At 40.5% G+C, this 18,676-nt stretch overlaps 1 protein-coding gene across 1 annotated transcript in view; it reads left to right on the plus strand.

The window, feature by feature from the left end:
- The window catches only part of LOC116331085 (importin-13-like), a 32,615-nt gene that overhangs the window by 11,226 nt on the left and 2,713 nt on the right, over positions 1-18,676 (plus strand). The window contains exons 3-22 of the mRNA XM_031753632.2: positions 1,041-1,166; positions 1,259-1,615; positions 2,212-2,465; positions 5,472-5,612; positions 6,780-6,921; positions 7,454-7,620; positions 7,916-8,036; positions 8,393-8,540; positions 8,657-8,838; positions 9,111-9,137; positions 9,366-9,500; positions 11,088-11,240; positions 11,630-11,710; positions 11,789-11,926; positions 13,476-13,572; positions 15,618-15,670; positions 17,210-17,276; positions 17,419-17,477; positions 17,623-17,712; positions 17,857-18,038. Coding sequence (XP_031609492.1) covers positions 1,041-1,166; positions 1,259-1,615; positions 2,212-2,465; positions 5,472-5,612; positions 6,780-6,921; positions 7,454-7,620; positions 7,916-8,036; positions 8,393-8,540; positions 8,657-8,838; positions 9,111-9,137; positions 9,366-9,500; positions 11,088-11,240; positions 11,630-11,710; positions 11,789-11,926; positions 13,476-13,572; positions 15,618-15,670; positions 17,210-17,276; positions 17,419-17,477; positions 17,623-17,712; positions 17,857-18,038 — 2,720 coding nt within the window. The remainder of the gene's footprint in view (positions 1-1,040; positions 1,167-1,258; positions 1,616-2,211; positions 2,466-5,471; positions 5,613-6,779; positions 6,922-7,453; positions 7,621-7,915; positions 8,037-8,392; positions 8,541-8,656; positions 8,839-9,110; positions 9,138-9,365; positions 9,501-11,087; positions 11,241-11,629; positions 11,711-11,788; positions 11,927-13,475; positions 13,573-15,617; positions 15,671-17,209; positions 17,277-17,418; positions 17,478-17,622; positions 17,713-17,856; positions 18,039-18,676) is intronic.

Below are 18,676 nucleotides of genomic sequence, written 5' to 3' on the forward strand. Positions count from 1 at the left end.
AGCCAGCAGCCGTGTTCAGAGTCTAGTATAGTGAGTGGAGACAGATAATTGCAGTGGAGGATGACAGACATTTAGAGAACATCACCTGAAACTCTGCCTCTAGTCAGTATTGACTTTATATTGATGGTCTTTTTTTTTTCAGCTTTAGTTGTATTTGTTGTCCTTTGTAACCTGTCATGTTTTTTGGCTGTATTGTTAAATCTTCCCTTTTCTACAACATTATAGTTTGGGGTAAAGTGTAAATCCTAGAAGAAATGTGAGAAACGGAGGCATGGGAAGAAACCAGATGGACAGTTAAGGCTTGAGGAAGAAAAATAGAGAGATGAACTGTCAGAGAGAAAAGAGGAGAGCATGACTGGTGGTGGAGGAAGTGATGTGAGCAGGCTTCAGGGGTAAAAGACAAGGATCAAAAGCTCACTGAATAGATTTTTTTTCTTCCCTGAGACACTATGTGCTGGCAGCCAGCTGTTTCAGTTCAGTGAGCATGTACGTGTGCTAGTGCGCTTGTGTGCGAGGCAGAGAGAGTGAAATAAAAAGGCATTTTTTGCAGAGTAGTGCCTTGGTATTTTGTCTAGCATTGTCAGGATTAGAGGTGTCTGTTTAATTAACACTGCATTTTCTTTTCCTGTATTGCCCTCTCTCACACTCATCCCTTATCTTTTTTTTTCTTTGGCTCTCTCCTTACTCTCTCTGCACTCAAGTACTCAAATTACTCAGAGCTACATTTCACAGAGTGCTGTTTTCAGGTCATTGCTTTCTCAACTGTTCAGATTTTGGAGGTAACCTGTCTATTTGGTGTTTATGTGTTGCCAAGTGAGAAAAGATTCTCATTTCTCAAGGCATTCAGGCCTTTCCAGCATACAAGCGCTCAAAGGAATGCATCTATTCGCAGCAGGTCTGTTTGCGGACACCCACTGTTGTGACTGTGGAGTGTAGTTGCAAACATTTCTCACAAGAAAGTTGTTCAGATCCTTCGTGGTTCAAGACTGTATGGATTGGTTTCACTGTTTAGTGTTATTCTTCTATTTTCTTTTTCATAGGCACTCCACCAGTTGTACTATGATCCTAATATAGAAAACAAGAATCTGGCCCAGAAATGGCTAATGCAGGCTCAGGTCTCGCCTCAGGCCTGGCAGTTTTGCTGGGCCCTCCTGAGCCCAGAAAAGGTACATGGTACACAGACTCTCACAAAGACACACATAGATAGAAAAACTAAGATATTTTATGTAATTTGCATCCATCTTTTCTTCGTTCACAGGTTCCAGAGATCCAGTACTTTGGCGCTAGTGCACTTCACACCAAGATCTCTCGGTACTGGTCAGATATCCCCACAGACCAGTATGAGTCTCTGAAGAGCCAGCTGTTCTCCCAGATTGCCTGCTTCTCCTCTGGCTCCAAGATGGTGCTCACAAGGCTGTGTGTGGCACTGGCCTCTCTGGCACTCAACACCATGCCCGAGGCCTGGCCTGGTGCAGTGGCAGAGATGGTGCGAGTGTTTCAGGAGGACGGAGGGGGAGTGGACGGACGGGCACGATGCCTTGCATTGCTGGAGCTGCTCACTGTCCTGCCTGAAGAGTTCCAGACCAGCCGCCTGCCCCAGTACCGGAAAGGACAGGTATCTCTCCAGGCACCCCTTTCTCTTATCTTTGGATGCACTGCAGGTCACCCAATATTAAATATTTTTTTTAACATTTTTAACTCTTTTACTCAACCACTCTCCATGCATCTTCATAGTGCATGGAGAGTGGTTTACAGGATTTTTAGTTGTGGAAATGTGGAAAATCTAAAAATTTTAAATGGCTTACAGGCCAGTAGCAACTTCTTGTAATATTTTATGCAGCCCATGTATTCAACCACAGTTCATGCTATGCTATGATATGACAACACAAGACTAAGAAAGCTTTAACATTTTTTTCCATTATACAGTACTAAACCTACAGCAGTTTGCAAAACTCTGGAGTTAACGCTCATTTATTAATTTTTTTTTTTAACTGTTTTTGAACAACAGTTCTTTCTTTTGACTGGATTTTTTTAACTGGAGAGATGTTTGTGTGAAAACAATGGTTTATATTCCAAAAAGTATGGTATCCAAAAGATAGTCAAGTATTTTATTGCCACCAAAATAAAAATGTGTCTGATATATACAGAGGCAAATACCAGACCTAAACAAAGCTTTAGCAGTATTAACCCTTTTTATCATTATCACTCTAGGTTCGGGGAGCACTGGGCCGGGAGTGGGGGTCAGTGTGTCCCTTACTGCAACAACTACTGCGGCGGACAGACAGCCCGGGAGCCGTGAAAGCTCGCGTGCTACGCTGCCTGTCATCGTGGGTGCTGCTAGATGTGCCCCTCAGCGAGAGTGAAGGCCTGGTGCATGACTGCTTTAGTGCCCTGCCCGACCCAGAGCTCTTTGACACAGCAGTAGAGGCAATAGTCAATGCCATCTCACAACCCGACTCCCAAAGGTGTGTACAAATGTTTGTAAATGTGCGCTTATGTTTACCCATTAAAATGGAATTATTACTATAAGATGACATGATAACTATATTACTACACAAAAGGTTGTGAGGAACTGGTGAAAATACACTGGAGTCAAAATGAAAACAGTGAAAGAGAGAGATGAAAAAATCAGTAGCTTAGGGCTGAGAGCAGACAGGGTGGGCACTGGAAGGGCACAAGGGAGGGATGGAAAGAAGGAAGGAAGGAGGGAGGGATTGATACAGGGCAATCTGACAGCCAGGGGGAGGAGAGCGGCATTTCTCGGTTGGCTGGCGTTGCTATGGTTACAGCGCTGGGGAGAGATGTCATCATGCCCCGGTTGATTCAGACATAGCAGGCACCCATTACCCCTCCCCTTAGAGACAGAAATCTAGAGGGAGGGGGCGATGGGGCGATGCAAAGAGAAGAAAGGATGCTAAGAGACAGGGGAGGGCAAGGGAAGGTGTGAGAAGTGTGGAAGGATAAAAGGCTTCATCCTCCATACCTCTGCACGGCTACACAGACAGAGGGGGTTGGACCTGTGAAGTTGCTGCTGACAATTTGTTTTAAACAACCTGACATTATTATTCCTAGCAGATGGTAGGAGGACAATTAATGGCAGTGGAGTTACAGGTAGAACATCTTCAGTCTCAACATGACACACACAGCATAAAATAAGTATTTCCAGGCTCCTAGAGTAGACTGTTACAAATGTGATCCTTCTGATTTCTTTTCTGAATTGTTTTATTTCCACTTCCTTTTTTTCAGTGATGTTTTTGTTTTCTTTCTTTTTTCTTTTCTGTTATTTTGTTCCCCCTTTTTTCTCTTCTTGTTAACGTCTTTGTTGTCAGCCCCTCCCAGAAGTCATGTCTTATTAGAAGCGTCTCCTGAGACACATGCGGCCGTTGTTTTTGTTGGTCCATTGTTTAACAATAAGGTTAAAGTAGCTACATAAAATAGTATAATGTGTTCATTAATGAATGAAAGAAAAGGAAACGAATAAATGTGTTTTTCCATTATCCCTTAAAATACTGTCAAAGCCCACATTTTTTTCCATCCTTCACAATCGCTTTTGTTTATTCTATTTTATCGCTTCTCTCACTCTACCTCTGATTCTTTGTGCTCTTCCTTTCCCCTTTCTCATCTCTCTCATCAGCACTAAGCCCTCCTCCCTGTCTCTTGTTCTCTCTTTCTGTTTAAACACATTACAGTCAACTCATTTAGGGGGATGCTATTGGTCCAGCTGCATCCTGTTGCCAGGCAACCCATTTCCCCTGTCTCAGAGTGTTGCAGTAATTGCAGAGGGGATCAGAGGTGGGGAGAGGGATGTTGGGGGGGGGCTGGAATGAGAGGGAGAGAATGAAGGAGGAGTCAGGAAGGAGGCAGAAACTGTATAACATCATGGTAGGAGCTAAAGAGAAGAGGAGATAACTATAAGCTAGCGGAGAGGAGATTGCTGCAGGCTGTCTCAGAGGAATCTCCAGAATGTCATCTCATATAAAGGAAATGGGGAAATGCATACAAATTCATTCTGCCCTTTTAATCACATGACATGCACACCAAGCCTTCCTTTTCTGAGCTAAAAGTGCATGACCTGCATTTGCAAAGCACCTTATTAAAAATGAATGATCTTCTGAGTGCATGAGTGCAGTCTACCGGTCACATGTACACACGCGTGGTCGCACAGTCAGTTAGGTTAAGTGCAGTTCTTGGTGCAGCTCATAGCACTACTTAGACAGCTGAACACAGGATCTAGGCCAATAGATGTACAGGTATGAGATTATTAGACAGAGGCCATATTCATACACATGTGCTTCGCTACAGGGTGGATCTCACTCAAGAAAAGGCTGAATCAGCATGGGCAGCTTAATAGAGGGCTGGACTTCATACAGGACCATAGAACCATCTGCTTGACTCATAAGAGGGTCCTAAAGAAATTAAAATAATAAATCCTTTCTATGACCGCAGCAAGGGATACATTTAACGTGCAACACAGGAGGACACTTTCCCTGTGGCTGCTGTTAAATTACCACTGAGAAATACTTAATTAGTCAACATAGACGGGAAATCCGTGTTGGCTATCAAAATTTAAAAAGATGTTTTTTGTTGTTGTTGTTGTTGTTTTTTAAAGATTAAAAAAACATTACTGGCAGATACTGGTAATGGAAATAATTGTCAGTTGCGGCCTTAGTGTGCTTCTCTAGTACTCTAATCTAACCTACAGTTGATTAGGTTGAAATATTTGGGGGTTTTTTTTTAATAATTTTGTGTGCTTTTCCAAATGCCGGTATAGTCCCACAACCTTGCTCTGTCATTGATAAATATTCATCGACCTGGACCAACCTCCGTATTGACTTTCTCGTAAAAGATGAAGCACAGGCTGCATGCCACAAAAACCCAGTGGGACACACGTAATATGGTTTACATGTATAGCATTCACTCATGCATATAATCTTCTAGTTGATATTAAGGAGCCCTTCATCTCCAAATGTCACTCCTTTTCTTGCTGTCATTAAAGACGACAGGAGAACTGATGTTGCATGACGTCGTCACATGAGCAGCTGTGAGGGGAGTGTGTGGTGCCCTGTGTCACGTCATACGTGTCTTTTAGCCAGAGTGAGGGAATTATAAATGGCTGAGACAGCAGGAAGAGGACAGAATCAAATTTGACAGCAGTGAAGCTGTGAGAAGAAGCTCTGAATAGATTTTCTGGTGGGATTTTTACGGTGGGTGTGCTAGATCAGAGGTTGGACTAACTTGGACTGAGATTTGATTTGAAATAAACACTTTTCTTGGAAAGGAGCAATAAATACATCAACCTAGCTGTGAACAGTGTGAGTCAGGTTGATATACACCAGTTGAGAGTCCCTAGCCTTGCATCCTGTGTTTTATCTGCTGTATTTTTTTTTTTAAATCATTTTTATTAAACTTAGCAGTCTCATAAATACTGATTGTAGATGTTCTTTGTATTCGTTTGTGTTTATGGGTTGCAGATATGTGAACACTTTATTGAAACTGGTCCCTCAAGTGCTGGCACTCCAGGAGCAGCTCAGAGAGGCTGTTCAGAATGGAGACATGGAAACCTGCCACGGTATCTGCCGGATCGTCGTCACATTGGGAGAAAACCACTCCAGGTGTGTGTTTATTATAGCATAAACATAATAATAAACGCTTTAACAATAAAGTGATCTTGGTCAGTATTGTTGCTATGAATGTTTTTTAAAAAATGACTTGGCCTTGAAATTTTGAAAGTGGCACTTACTTAACCTAACTTCTTAGGTTACAGGAAATATGAGTTATTTATTTATTTTTTGAGGTGGTCTTTACCTTTTTGTGTTTCCACACGTAAAGGTAAGCAAGGTTTTGGGGGAAGGGACTTCTGAGTGGCCCTGAAAAAAATCTTAAAAAGCGCTTTTTGTTAGTTAAACTCAGATAAGACAAACAAAACAAATGGTATTTAAAAGTGAATCTAGATCAAAAAAACAAAACAAAACTCTAATATTAATATAGAGTCAAGAGCAGCATTGGAATTGAAAACGTGAGAAGAAGCAAGCTGTGGTGGTTAAGCAGCCTAGAAAGTGAATGAAGAGCAGAAGAGGTATTAGTGTATACAAAGCACTGAATTGGAGAACTGCTTTTTATTTTCTGATTGGTTACTGCGTATATTCTAGCACACCCAACCCCAACACAGTCATCCTGCAAGGTGCAGCTTGCAGAATTTTCAGAGCCAAAGACCAGGCTTCATCTTCATTCTTTATATACAGGCCTCATCCTGTGCTCAGTGGCTGCTTTGTGTGTCTGTTTTGGTGCTGTCACGGAGACGTGCATCTCTGACAAAGACGGGGAACAGAAAAGAAAGATGGAGACAGCTGAGACATAACCTCGTCACTTTTCTTTTTTTTTTTTTCTTTCTTTTTTTTAAAATAAATTCCTGGGTGTGAAAACAGCTGCTACAACAATAGCAGACTAATTTTCATTTTCATGGGTCTTCATTGCAGCAGAGTTGAACCAAAACAATGCTTTTTCAAAGTCTTTACAAAGTTGTTGAGAAAAAAACTTCTTCCTACTTTGGATGGGAAAAAACCTCCAATTAAATCTTAGTTTTTACTGAGCTCAGTTTGTATAAAATAAATCATGCATTAAACTGTCTTCACACTGTTAGTGTTTCATGTGTTGTTGTGTTTAAAGAGAGGAGTAGTCTAGTTTAAATGTGTACTAACTTCACTGTGCACTTGCCAAATCACACCTTTCTTCTATCTCTCTCTTTTTCCCTTTACACTCGTCTCTCCCACTCTCTCCAGGACTCTGTTGGAGCAGGTGGATCACTGGCAGAGCTTCTTGGCTTTAGTCAACATGATCATGTTTTGTACAGGCATCCCCGGCCACTACCCAGTCAATGAGACAACGAGCTCCCTCACACTCACCTTTTGGTACACGTTACAAGTGAGTGATGCTCAAATCAGATCTGTACCTCAAGGTTAGATTCTTACAGTATATAAAATGTGTTTATGGGTAATCCCAGCAAGTCTAGATGTTTCTGCTAGTCATGTATTTACTGGACATACAAAACCATCCCATACATTAAGTTTTGCTACCTCTTCCATAGTATCACAAAGCTTGCAATTCACTTGATTTTAACAGACTTCATGAGAACATGAGTCATTCTGCACTTCATATTGCACAAATAAACTCTTCTTCGGCCTGTCATAGGTCTTTGTCTTCATTTTTTAAATTATTAATTGCAGCTCTGAAATTGTTGGGTTTTGTCTTCTATCTTATTTGTTTCATGGTTGGTTTCTATTTGCAGAGCTTCGGTATTTGTGTTATTCTTGTAAAATCTAAACTAATAACCAATATCAGTTCACGTGTTTTTTTTTGTGAACTTTGTGTGAGTCAGGTAGATACCTTGGAAGTATTTCAGTCATTTTATGTAATAGACCATAGATTTGATTCTTCTTTATCTCTTTCTTCTCAGGATGAGATCATGTCATTTGAGTCAGACAAACAGGCCGTATACCTGCAGGTCTACAGGCCAGTGTATTTCCAGCTGGTGGATGTCCTGCTGCACAAAGCCCAGTTCCCCTCTGATCAGGAGTATGCATCCTGGTCCTCAGATGAAAAAGAGCAGTTCCGAATCTACAGGTGTGTTTGTTTGCTTTTGTGTTTGCGCATTTGTATGCATGGATCTGTCTCAGTCTATTGTACAAGCCCGTTTGTGCCACTGCTGTTGTGTGCAAGTGTTTCGGTGATGGTCTAAGAGTTTCAGAAATTACTCACTGACAGGATGATTGGTCAACAAATGAGCATGTATTCCTCTAATAGACTCTCACTGAACTGACAGCTGAGAGGGCAAAACCTGTCTTGTAAACAGATCAACGGATAAGGTTTCTAGACTCTGTGCCCCTAAAATGTCTGTCTGTGCACGTCTGTCCTTCAGAGTGGATATCTCAGACACACTCATGTATGTGTATGAAATGCTGGGATCCGAGCTGCTGAGTAACCTGTATGACAAACTGGGAAGATTGTTGACTAATGCAGAGCAGCCTACATCATGGCAGGTGGGTGAGACATAGACACATAAACAAGCAAAGAAGTAATCTAAGCTATTTTCAGTTTCTTTCAGAGTTGCAAAGGAGCCTGGACTGAAAATGTGTCATGCCAGATATAATTCTTTTTTGAGACTAGCACCTGTAGACTTACATAACCTAAATAGACGTAAAAGCGAAATGTGTAATCACAAAAACAAAAAACATTCAAAACATTTTGATTTCAGTTTTGAATTATTTTTTCTTTCCAATGTTTTATTTATTGATTTATTCTTCTGTCTTTAATCCATTCCTTAAGCTATTAAAATTGCGTCACCTTTCTTATTTTGTACACAAATACATTGATACGCTTCATCTTCCTCCTTCAGCACACAGAAGCTTTGCTGTATGGCTTCCAGTCCATAGCAGAGACGATAGATGTGAATTACTCTGACGTTATCCCAGGCTTGATAGGTCTCATCCCCAGAATCAACATCAACAACGTCCAGTTAGCAGACACAGTGATGTTCACAATAGGTAAGATAATAAAATGAATATCAAATGTAAATAATGGTAATTAATGTGACTAGACCGTTGTGGTGCATACAGAAAAAAACACACAAATAGTTTGTTGATCTGTATCTGAATTCTAGGTGCTCTGGCTGAATGGTTGGCAGACCACCCAGTGATGCTTAGCAGTGTCCTTCCCTTGGTGCTACAAGCTTTAGGAAACCCAGACCTTTCTGTGTCTTCAGTGTCAACCCTCAAGAAAATCTGTAGGGAGTGCAAATATGACCTACCCCCATATGCGACAAACATAGTCGCTGTCTCACAGGTGTGTGGATATTATACGCTTGTGTACTTTCTTCCAAATTGTTCCAGGATTTAAGAAGTTGATAATGTAACTGCTTCCTTCTTCGTTTTTGGAAGCTAAGGTGTTGCAGATATTTGTAATGTTCTTGTTTTCCAGAAATAAGTACACTTTGAACTGACTTCAGTTGTATTATTTTTGGATGACTTTTTATTGCTATTTTGAGATGTTTTTGTTGGGCTCTCAGAATCATACAGCCTTCTTTCTCTCTCTCTCTCTCTCTTTTTTCCATCAAGGAGGTGCTTATCAAGCAGATACACAAGGTCAGTATTTGCCGTGTCACATTCAGCCTCTGTTTCTGTCCTGGCACTCAGTTTGGAAGTGACAATTAAATGAGAAACGCTGTGAAAGGATTATGTGACATGTTTGGAGCCTGTAGTCTGAAGATTATGTGTTGTGCAACAATCTGTTAGCTATGTCTGTATAGATCTTTGTGATGATTTAAAGCTTGCTTAAACTAAAGCTAAACCTGTGATTCCTTCCTCTTGCAGACAAGTCAGTGTATGTGGCTCATGCAGGCTCTTGGCTTCCTGCTCTCCGCTCTCCCCGTGGAAGACATCTTAAGAAACCTTCACTCTCTCATAACCCCCTACATTCAGCAACTGGAGAAACTAGCAGATGAGACGGTACGTATACAAACCAACGTGAAACGGCACACACAAACAGAGAGCAGGCACAGTTGGACTCTGGCCAATACGAACAGGCCTTGTGTCTGTGTGGTGTCACTGCAGTGGAACATATCTCTGCGGGACCAGATTGGATTTGACCCTGCACCATGGGCTAGTGACTCACATGGAAGTAGCAAAGACACCCTTTCTCTTACTCATGGAAACATGCACACTAGAGCAGGATAAAAGCAGAGTTGGGAAAATAAAATTGCCTACACAAATGTACTTACAGTAGGTCATGCTTTCATGCTTGTGAGCAAACAGTCAGGCAAAAGAAAATTCATGACTCTGTTTAAATGTTACATCCAATAAACTGTCATGCTGGATAGTACAAATATACAGCTGTTCCTGTCTAAAAATAGTCTGATATTTACTGTTTGTGGAACAGAACAGGTTTTCTCCTGATCGCTTGTTTTTTGGGGGGGGGGGGGTTGTTTGTTTTTGTCAGTACAGACCCTGGATGGGCTGAAAAGAGATGTCAGTTTAGATGAAGCTTTTCAGTTCTGTCTCTGTCTCTGGCCCTGTCTCACCTCCCATCCTTCACAAAATACGCACACACAGTCAAACCATGTCTTATCTATCCTCGTTTCCTCCCCCTCTTATTGTTTTCTGTCTTGCTTTTTGATGTATCTGCATTACATCAGACTTGGAAATCAGGTGGTGTCTGGTGCCGGACAAATAGTGGCACCTAGTGGGGAGACCTTCGGGTTGCATTACGTCAGGGGTGAATGACCATGACATGTGATGGGGGAATAAATATATGATAGAGGCACTTGGGGGCTGTTGAGTAGCATTTGTCCATGAACTGTAGTTCAGCTGCAGTTGTTGCAGGATTAGCATGGGACTGTCAGTGGATTTGAAGGAGACATAAAAGATGTGGCTATTAGAGGGTGTGGCAACTACATCTTTGTTCTCTTTGTTGCAATTTGGTTGTTAAATCTCCACAAAAAATGGCAATGATTAACCACTGCCTGTGAAACTCCTACTAATGTTTTTACCTGTCATGGTGTGTTTGTGTTTGTGCTAAGTGTGTTTGGATGGGTGGGTGTTATGATGCCTGTAAGAAAAGTGGTATGACAACAAGACCAATTTTTTTTTAATTCATTAATTTTTTTTTTTAAATCAACAAGCATTTTCACTTGAAATTGTAATTGAAAATATGATAATTTAACAGTTTAATTGTAAAGATATAAATATGAAAAAACAAATTTAACCTAACTGTAATATTGAGTCTATTATTACTGAATAGATTATTTAGTGTCAAATTTAATTTGTTTTTATTTTATTATTTACACTTCACATCTTACCGCCTTGAATTGTTGATACCTTTGAATCCTTCTTAAAACTGTTTATTCTGTTCACAAGTGTAATTGTGCCAACATGTCTTAGTTTTCAAGATTTGTTTGTGTCTTAAATAATTAAGCAGTTATATATTTCAAGGCTGACACTAATGCTCTTAGTCAGTCTGGGTCCCGGCATTAGGTTGTAAATGAGCAAATTTCCAATTGGAAGTAATCTGTTTCTCTTTTTTTGTTGTTCCTTCAGCCTAATCCTTCTAATAAGTTAGCAATCATCCACATCCTGGGGCTGCTGTCCAACCTATTCACTACGCTCGACATTAGCAAGCAGGATGACGAGTCAGCGGACGGCTCAGCACCACCTGTCAAAACAGCCCCACCTCCACCAGGACCAAACCCGGTCAGTCACAGCACACAGTCATCACTTTAATTAGAAGTGTTGCGTGAATGAACAGTTTCTATGGCTGTCATCAATGAGCTGAATCTGTATTTGTCAGATTTGAGCTAATATAAACACAGAGAGTGTACCATTTTACAGCTTTATAGCATGACACACTCTAGTTAAGTAGACATGGAAAGCAGTGAGATACATAGCCCTTGCAGCCGTTTGACTTTAATTCTCCACAACCCAACCCTGTGCTGTCTCCGCCACTGAACATATCAGGATGTCACTGAATAAACTCATGACTGGGGATTTATACTTCTATTTATAACAATAACAATCACAGCCTCAGTATATGGACTCGCAGATGTCAGCAGATTACGGTTAATGATGTCTGTGTGTTTCAGGTCGTGGTTGTTTTGCAACAAGTTTTTGCTCTCATACAGACGGTACTCAGCAAGTGGCTCAACGACTCACAGGTTGTAGAGGTGAGTTGTTAAGATGTGCAGTGCATACCTTTATTTTTTGTCTATATTTTATGTAGCTAATCCTGTAATATCCCTCAGGCGGTGTGTGCCATCTTTGAGAAGTCAGTGAAAACTCTCCTTCATGACTTTGCTCCCATGGTTTCTCAGCTAAGTGAGATGCTTGGGCAGATGTACAGTACCATTCCGCAGGCTTCAGCCCTTGACCTCACCCGACAGGTACAAATACATTTTGGTCATAGATTTAAACATAAATGAGTATTTTCATTTGCTTTTAAGGCTCTAAAGCTTTGTTAAAAATGGTAGTGTAGGAGTTACAGAGCTGTGTGCCAACAAGTCCAAGGTTAATGAAAATGCTAAATAAGATTGTAAATCATGATCCAGAGTTTTAGTATTTATTCATCACTAGACTTTCTAATAGGATTTATGTTGCCACATAACTGAAACACACTTTTATTACTGATTACATTTTCCTTCAGGAAGTTAAGCAAGAACACTAATAATGAACCTATTAGAAGCAGTTACTGACAGTTTAGTGCTATTTATAATGTCAAATAAACGTGTTAGGTTTTTACTCTACAGAAAAAAGTCTGGTGTATTTATTTACAGACGGTATTTAGTCAGCTTTTTTATTATTTGCAGCTTTACAGCCTAATTTTTAAGTTAAAGTGTGTAGCTTAAGCAGGCAGGTTTCTGCAGAGGAAACCTGATTTTTTTATTTTTTTTTTTGTCCGTTTCTTTTAAAACTCAAATCCAAGTTCTGTTGAAAGTGTGAATGTCATTATTTTCTACTTACTAAACAAGTGTTAATTATGCTGATTTCCACAGATGAGAAAAATCCAGAAATACTGGAGGAATTAAAAGTAATATTTCAAAGCTTGTTTTTTCTCTTTCCACTGGGTAACAATAAAGAAAAAAAATAGAAGAATATGTGCTTGCCTTCTAAAATAAATCTAAATAATCTCTCCAGTCACCAGCCACTTTGTTCGGTACACCTGTTGAGCTGCTCATTAACACAAATATCTAATCAGCCATCATATCAGCAGCTCAGACGGTTTAAGCAAGTAGACATGATCAACAGGACCTGCTAAAGTTCAAACTGAGCATGAGAATAAGGGGTAAAAAGCTGATCTAAGTGGCTTTGATTCTGGCGTAGTTGTTGCCAGACAAGCTGGTGCGAGTATTTCAAAAACTGCTGATCTACTGGGATTTTTCCACACAACTGTCTCTGAGGTTTTCACAGAATAGTCCAAATGCCTTGTTGATGCCTCAGGTCAGATGGGAATTGCTGGACTGCTTCAAGCTGATAGCAAGGCAACGATAACTCAAATTACCACTCGTTACAAGCAAGGTCTGAAGAACATCTCTGAAAGCAGAACACATTGGACCTTGAAGCAGATGAGCGTTTGCGGCAGCAGGTCACACCAGGCACCACTCCCATCAGCAAAGAATGAGAAACTGAACATAAAATCCATAAAACTGTCTCACAAAAATCTTATCAATATGAACCGAAATCTCTGAGAAATGTTTCCAGCACCTTGTTTAATCTATGCCACAATTAATTAAGGCAGTTCTGACAGAAAAAGGGCCCGAGCTCAGTACTAGTGAGGCCTACCTAACGTCTGGTGAATGTAAATCAATAATTATCTGGTTAGTTTGTTGCCTGTTTAAAGTCCTTTCTTCATACTGCAGCCTGTTTTCCTTTGAGTAACCCAGTTTTTTATGTGTAAGTAAAAATAGTTTTTAATGTGAGGACCTGCTGTTTCAGATGGTGCATATCTTTGCCAGTGAGACAGACCACTTCCCACCCATCAAGGCTCTGTTTGAGCTGGTTACTTCGGTAACACTGTCCATCTTCCAGCAAGGTAGGGGGTCCTGCAGGGGCGGGAGTGTCAGTAATGTGAACGGTTTGTTAAAATCAGGAAGGATTTTTTTTCTGAAAAAGACAGAAAAGCTGCACATTATTTGTCTCCAGTTTAATAGTTATTTAAACTTTCCTTTACGTTCTGAAGAGGTAGACCTTTAAATCATGGATGTGTAGTTTTCACAACATATTGTGATTTGTTGTTTTTTTTGTCAGGCACCTAAAGAAATTCAAAAAATTGCCTGAATGTGCACATGCTTTTTTTTTTTTTTTTTTGAGTACATGTTTCTAGTCATAATTGATTTGACAGTTTTTGATTTGGTTTAGCAGAGGTGGTTTTATTTCATGTCCATTGATGCTTCCTGCTAAGAATACTTGTGCAACATAGTAGATTTTGCTAACAGGTCGGCCTGGGAGCATAAAAAAGAAAACAACAAAAAAAGGTTACAGGTCATCGGACTCCACAGTCGACCTTTAGACATTTGCTCTAATTACTCAATAATGTAAGTGGAGCCACAAAGTTGTCTGTCTGCTTGGTGTGTTGACAGAGAGTCATAAAAGCAGACCTTTTTTTCCACTTATGATTCAAGTCATTTTCAGATTATTGCTATCTGCTAGTATCTTGTAACAGTTGACATGATGTTATGATTCTGTTCAATGGGGTAATTTATTTATTCTGTGACATTAACAAACCCATGTAAGTATTTAATTGAGGAAACATTTCCTTATATGCGTAACCCGGGGGCTAGAGTGATTGTTAAATATTTGACATAAAATGAACATCGCTGAGTCGATATCTCCTGTTTCATTAAACATGGCTTTGAGTATTGTTGCCAAGTCTGTTTGATACTCCCCTTCCCTTTGTGTTGTCCCCTTTTCTTCTCCCCCTTTTCCTATTTTGACTGGTTAAGTAATGGCTGCCTCTCCTCCCTCCTCTAAACTCTTGTTTTCTAAGCAGGTGTCCTGCAGTAGTATTAGTACGGGATACAGTCACAGCAAAAAGACTAGCTTTTTTCAGTTGACATATAGCATAACAGGGAGGGCTTGCTCCATACGACTGCAGCCACTGTTGTCCAAGAATTAGTCAGGGTCACAATCACAGCCCTTTTGAATAATCCTGAATTGTCTTGAAGTGTTCCTGTGTGGTTGAGGGCTGGAGGAGGGTATCGAGCAGGAAACTTTGTTTGGAGTCTGGGAACAGCCAAAGCTGGGCGCTCACTACATTTGTTTTCGTATATCCCCCCCCCCCCAAAAAAAGTTGGAGTCCCTCCAACGTCAACCTTTCGCTATTGGATTGATCCAGAAAGTCAAAAATTTCAATGTGGATTCTTCTGCTTTTACAAGAGATGTGTGTTTAACTCTGCATCATATGTTTTCAGAGCCTTGTAGTCTGTGTCCAGCATAAAGGGAGGTCGTGATAAATGAAGCTGTCCTTAATGTTAAGCGTGATTCCTATTGATGCTGTGGGCTCTCATTTGAACCAATGGTGATGTTATTGACTAGTGCTGAATGGACCCTTTACAGTAACCTTCACCTCTGAGGCACTTGTTTAAATGAGAGGAAATGCTTTGCTTGCTGTTTGATGGTGTTGATGTCGGCAGCGCCTCATGAGGAGGAGATAAAAGAGGGTTCATTCAGGTGTGGTGCCTTTTTTTTTTTTTTTTTTTTTCCTTTTTTTCCTTCTCCAAGCTGTAACAGTAACAGAGGTGCCTCCTGGGTTCCCACTCCAAACACACTTTTGTTCTTTTAGGTTTGTTCTTTTTCTCTCGTTACTTCTTTCCGTTTCTCTCTCCAAACAGACCCATGTCTTTGTCTTCTGCCTGTGTTTTGTTTTTGGTTGGTCTCTTCTTCCAAGACTCTGCCAAAGCTTCATATGCCCCTCCCCCCCTTCTCCCCTTCGTTCCTTACTCACGTGTGAATTATTTCAATGAAATATTTTTGAGTTCTCTTTTATTTCCACATGACTGTTGAATCTATTAAGTTGCTGTTTGTATATTATTCTTATTCTCTTATGATTTCTTAAGTTTCATCTTTATTATATTTTAGGACCCAGGGATCATCCTGATATTGTTGATTCATTTATGCAACTCCAAGCTCAGGTGTGTTTTTGGTTTCTTATTTCATTCACTTTGGGTTTCTCTCTCTTTCTCTTTTTCTAGTTCCGACCTGTTTCTCTGTCCTCTCTCTATATAAATATACCCTTTTCTGTTCTTTGTTACATAGGCAAGGCAGTGGAATGTGACACACGAGGGGAATGTTTGAAAACGGGACATTTGTCTCTCCTCAAACGCTTTTGATTCTAACAGTCTCCTCACCACAAAAATATAGCGCTGTACTCATGTAGAATTCTTATTTTTACCTGTAGAAACGGCCCTTATCCGTGCGGTGTGCTCAGTACAGTAAGGAAAAACAACCAAAATTCATATTTTGTAAGTTTAGGTTATATTCAGGTAATCGGCTAATAAAACATTAGCAACTTTTTTATGGCCTCTAGCAGATATGCAGGATGTTCTCTTTTCACTGCCAAGTTACCATCATCACATAACCAGTCTTGTTGCAGTAAGATAACAGGGCATTTTTAAAATGACCTGGGTTATTTGGGAAGGATTTTATACCCTGTGATGTCTTAAATTCTCATGACACATGCCATGTAAACCCTTAACCAGTTACTACTTTATAACAAAAGACCAAGAGGACTTGTTTGAAGTCATTTTGCAATAAAATCCACCACCTGACACACTTAAATCGTATTACGTCTTTAACCATTTTTCCCTAAAGTCAACACCAGGGTAGATTTCCTCATCTGGAAAAAATAAATCCACAAACTCAGAACCTTAGAGGAAATATTTTAGTTGACGAAGCGCTCGTGGGAAGGATGATGCAACAGTATGAGTATCAGCATTGTGGTCTCAGGTGACTGATTAGTCTCTGAGCTGAGTCCTCCTCTGAAGTCATTCCAGCCCAGAGCCAATCAAAGCCCAAATGAATTAATATTCAACTAATATTAATCAGTTCAGACAAATTGGCTGATGGCTCTCCCGTTTTATATTTTTGTCTTTCGTCTTCATTCTTCTTCCTTTGTTTTCTATCTTTGGATAGATCTGACCTTCATCTCTCCCTTTCCCTCTCTCCCTCTCTCCTCTCCTCCATCCTGAATGAGTTCATTATTATGAGATGAGTTGTCTTTCTCTTTATCTGCACATGTTAATTACTTACACACTTCTGTTGCATATTCAATCCAGTCAACCAAAAACAAGGAATATAATGTTTGGAATACAATTGAGTTCAAGAAACGAGCCCAAAACCACCATTGCTTTTAGTTTGACTTAAGTTTTCAAATGATTTCAAAGTTTGATTTTTTGCAATTTGTTTGTTACACCTGCCGACTTCTGCATTGGAGGATCTCTGTATGAGTTTGCATATAGTTCTTCCTAAACAGACGGAGAGAGAGTATTGCAGCCTGGTAGGCAGATCTGGCTCCTTGCCCGTGTTGCTGTCAGATCTGACTACCAGGCTTAGCGGGTATTGTTGATACCAGAAATTTGAAGGATCTTATGCAGTGGAATGTGGTGAAGCAGTACCGATTGGGTCGGGCCGACAAAAACATACTCTGTTTAATTCCTTTATCTGCCTTTTAGGCCCTCAAACGGAAGCCCGATTTGTTCTTGTCTGAGAGCCTCGACGTGAAAGCAGTGTTCCACTGCGGTAAGTTTGCACATGATTTACACAACCATACACACTGTTGTGTGTTTTGCTACAGTTTCTGTGAATGTGTGCTTGTCAGTACAAAGTACAAATTGTAAATGTTTGACACAAGCCTTCAGTAGTTTCTGTCTCCCACTTCTAGGAGTTCTGTCACTCAAATTTCCTGAGGCTCCGACTGTCAAGTCAACGTGCTTGTTCTTTGTAAGCGCGCGCAAACACACACACACACACACACACACACACACACACACACACACACACACACAGAGCTTAAACCATACAAGTGTGTTCAGAAGTGAGTCATTTGTCTTTAAATTTGATGATTCTCTCTGTGTTCCTGTCTTAGACTGAACTATTACCCCACTGCTCAGACGTGCCTCCATTAGCCAGAGTGGTGCAGGAGGACGGCAAGCTGTTGGTACAGGCCGTTCTGGAGGTGAGAAGCACCACATTCACACCACAGAAATGTTTCATCATTTCAGTGATCCTGCAGTTTGCTGTGTTATTACATTCCAAACTCTTCTTCCTCATTTACTGCAATTAAGTCCCTGATGTAATATACCTCCTCCGCTCTCTCCAGGGCATTGGGGGTGGGGCGTCTCGGAGTCTGATGGACCAGTTTGCAGATGTGCTGTTTTGTCTGAACAAGCACTGCTTCTCTCTTCTCGCCGTGTGGTTGAAAGAGGCGCTGCAGCCTCCAGGATTCCCATCATCACGGATCACAGCTGAGCAGAAAGACAACTTTTCACACCAGATACTCAGGTAACACCACTGGACACACACATCCATAATATCATCCTTTTATTTGGTCTCACTGAGATTTTAACATATGAAACAAATACAGAAACACACAGTAAAATCGAGGGAGTGTGAGACTCACATCATACGCGATAACACTTTAAGAACAAGCAACATCACATTGACTGAGAGGACTGTTCTTCTCGAGCCTTTAAAATGGGCTTAAACTTCTGCATCACCACCAATTCTGACAGTTTCAGGTCCTTCTGTAGATTATTCCAGAAAAAAGAGGTGGCATACTTCAAATTTCAAGTTCAAATTCAAATTTTATTTGTCACAGACACAACCATGCACAGTATGACATGAGGTGAAATGCTTATTGCTGTGCCATGCCCGACCATTAAATTACCATTACTTGAGGCATTGTCACATCTGTTGTTCATTTACTCTGGTCTGAATCTGTTGATGAGTTTGTAAACTTATAACGTGTTCACTGTGATAATTCATCACTACAAACCACGTGAGACTGTTCAGTATGATCAATGGCTAGATGTGTCTGGAGTGTGAGCAACAACCGTAAATACGGATGCTGTGTTCTGGACTGTTGGAGATTTAAGTTAAATTCACAGTTAGTTGCTAGCCCGTACAGACCACAGCACGTA

The sequence above is a fragment of the Oreochromis aureus genome, linkage group 23 (assembly GCF_013358895.1).
Source record: "Oreochromis aureus strain Israel breed Guangdong linkage group 23, ZZ_aureus, whole genome shotgun sequence".
NCBI classification, from domain to species: Eukaryota; Metazoa; Chordata; class Actinopteri; order Cichliformes; family Cichlidae; genus Oreochromis; species Oreochromis aureus.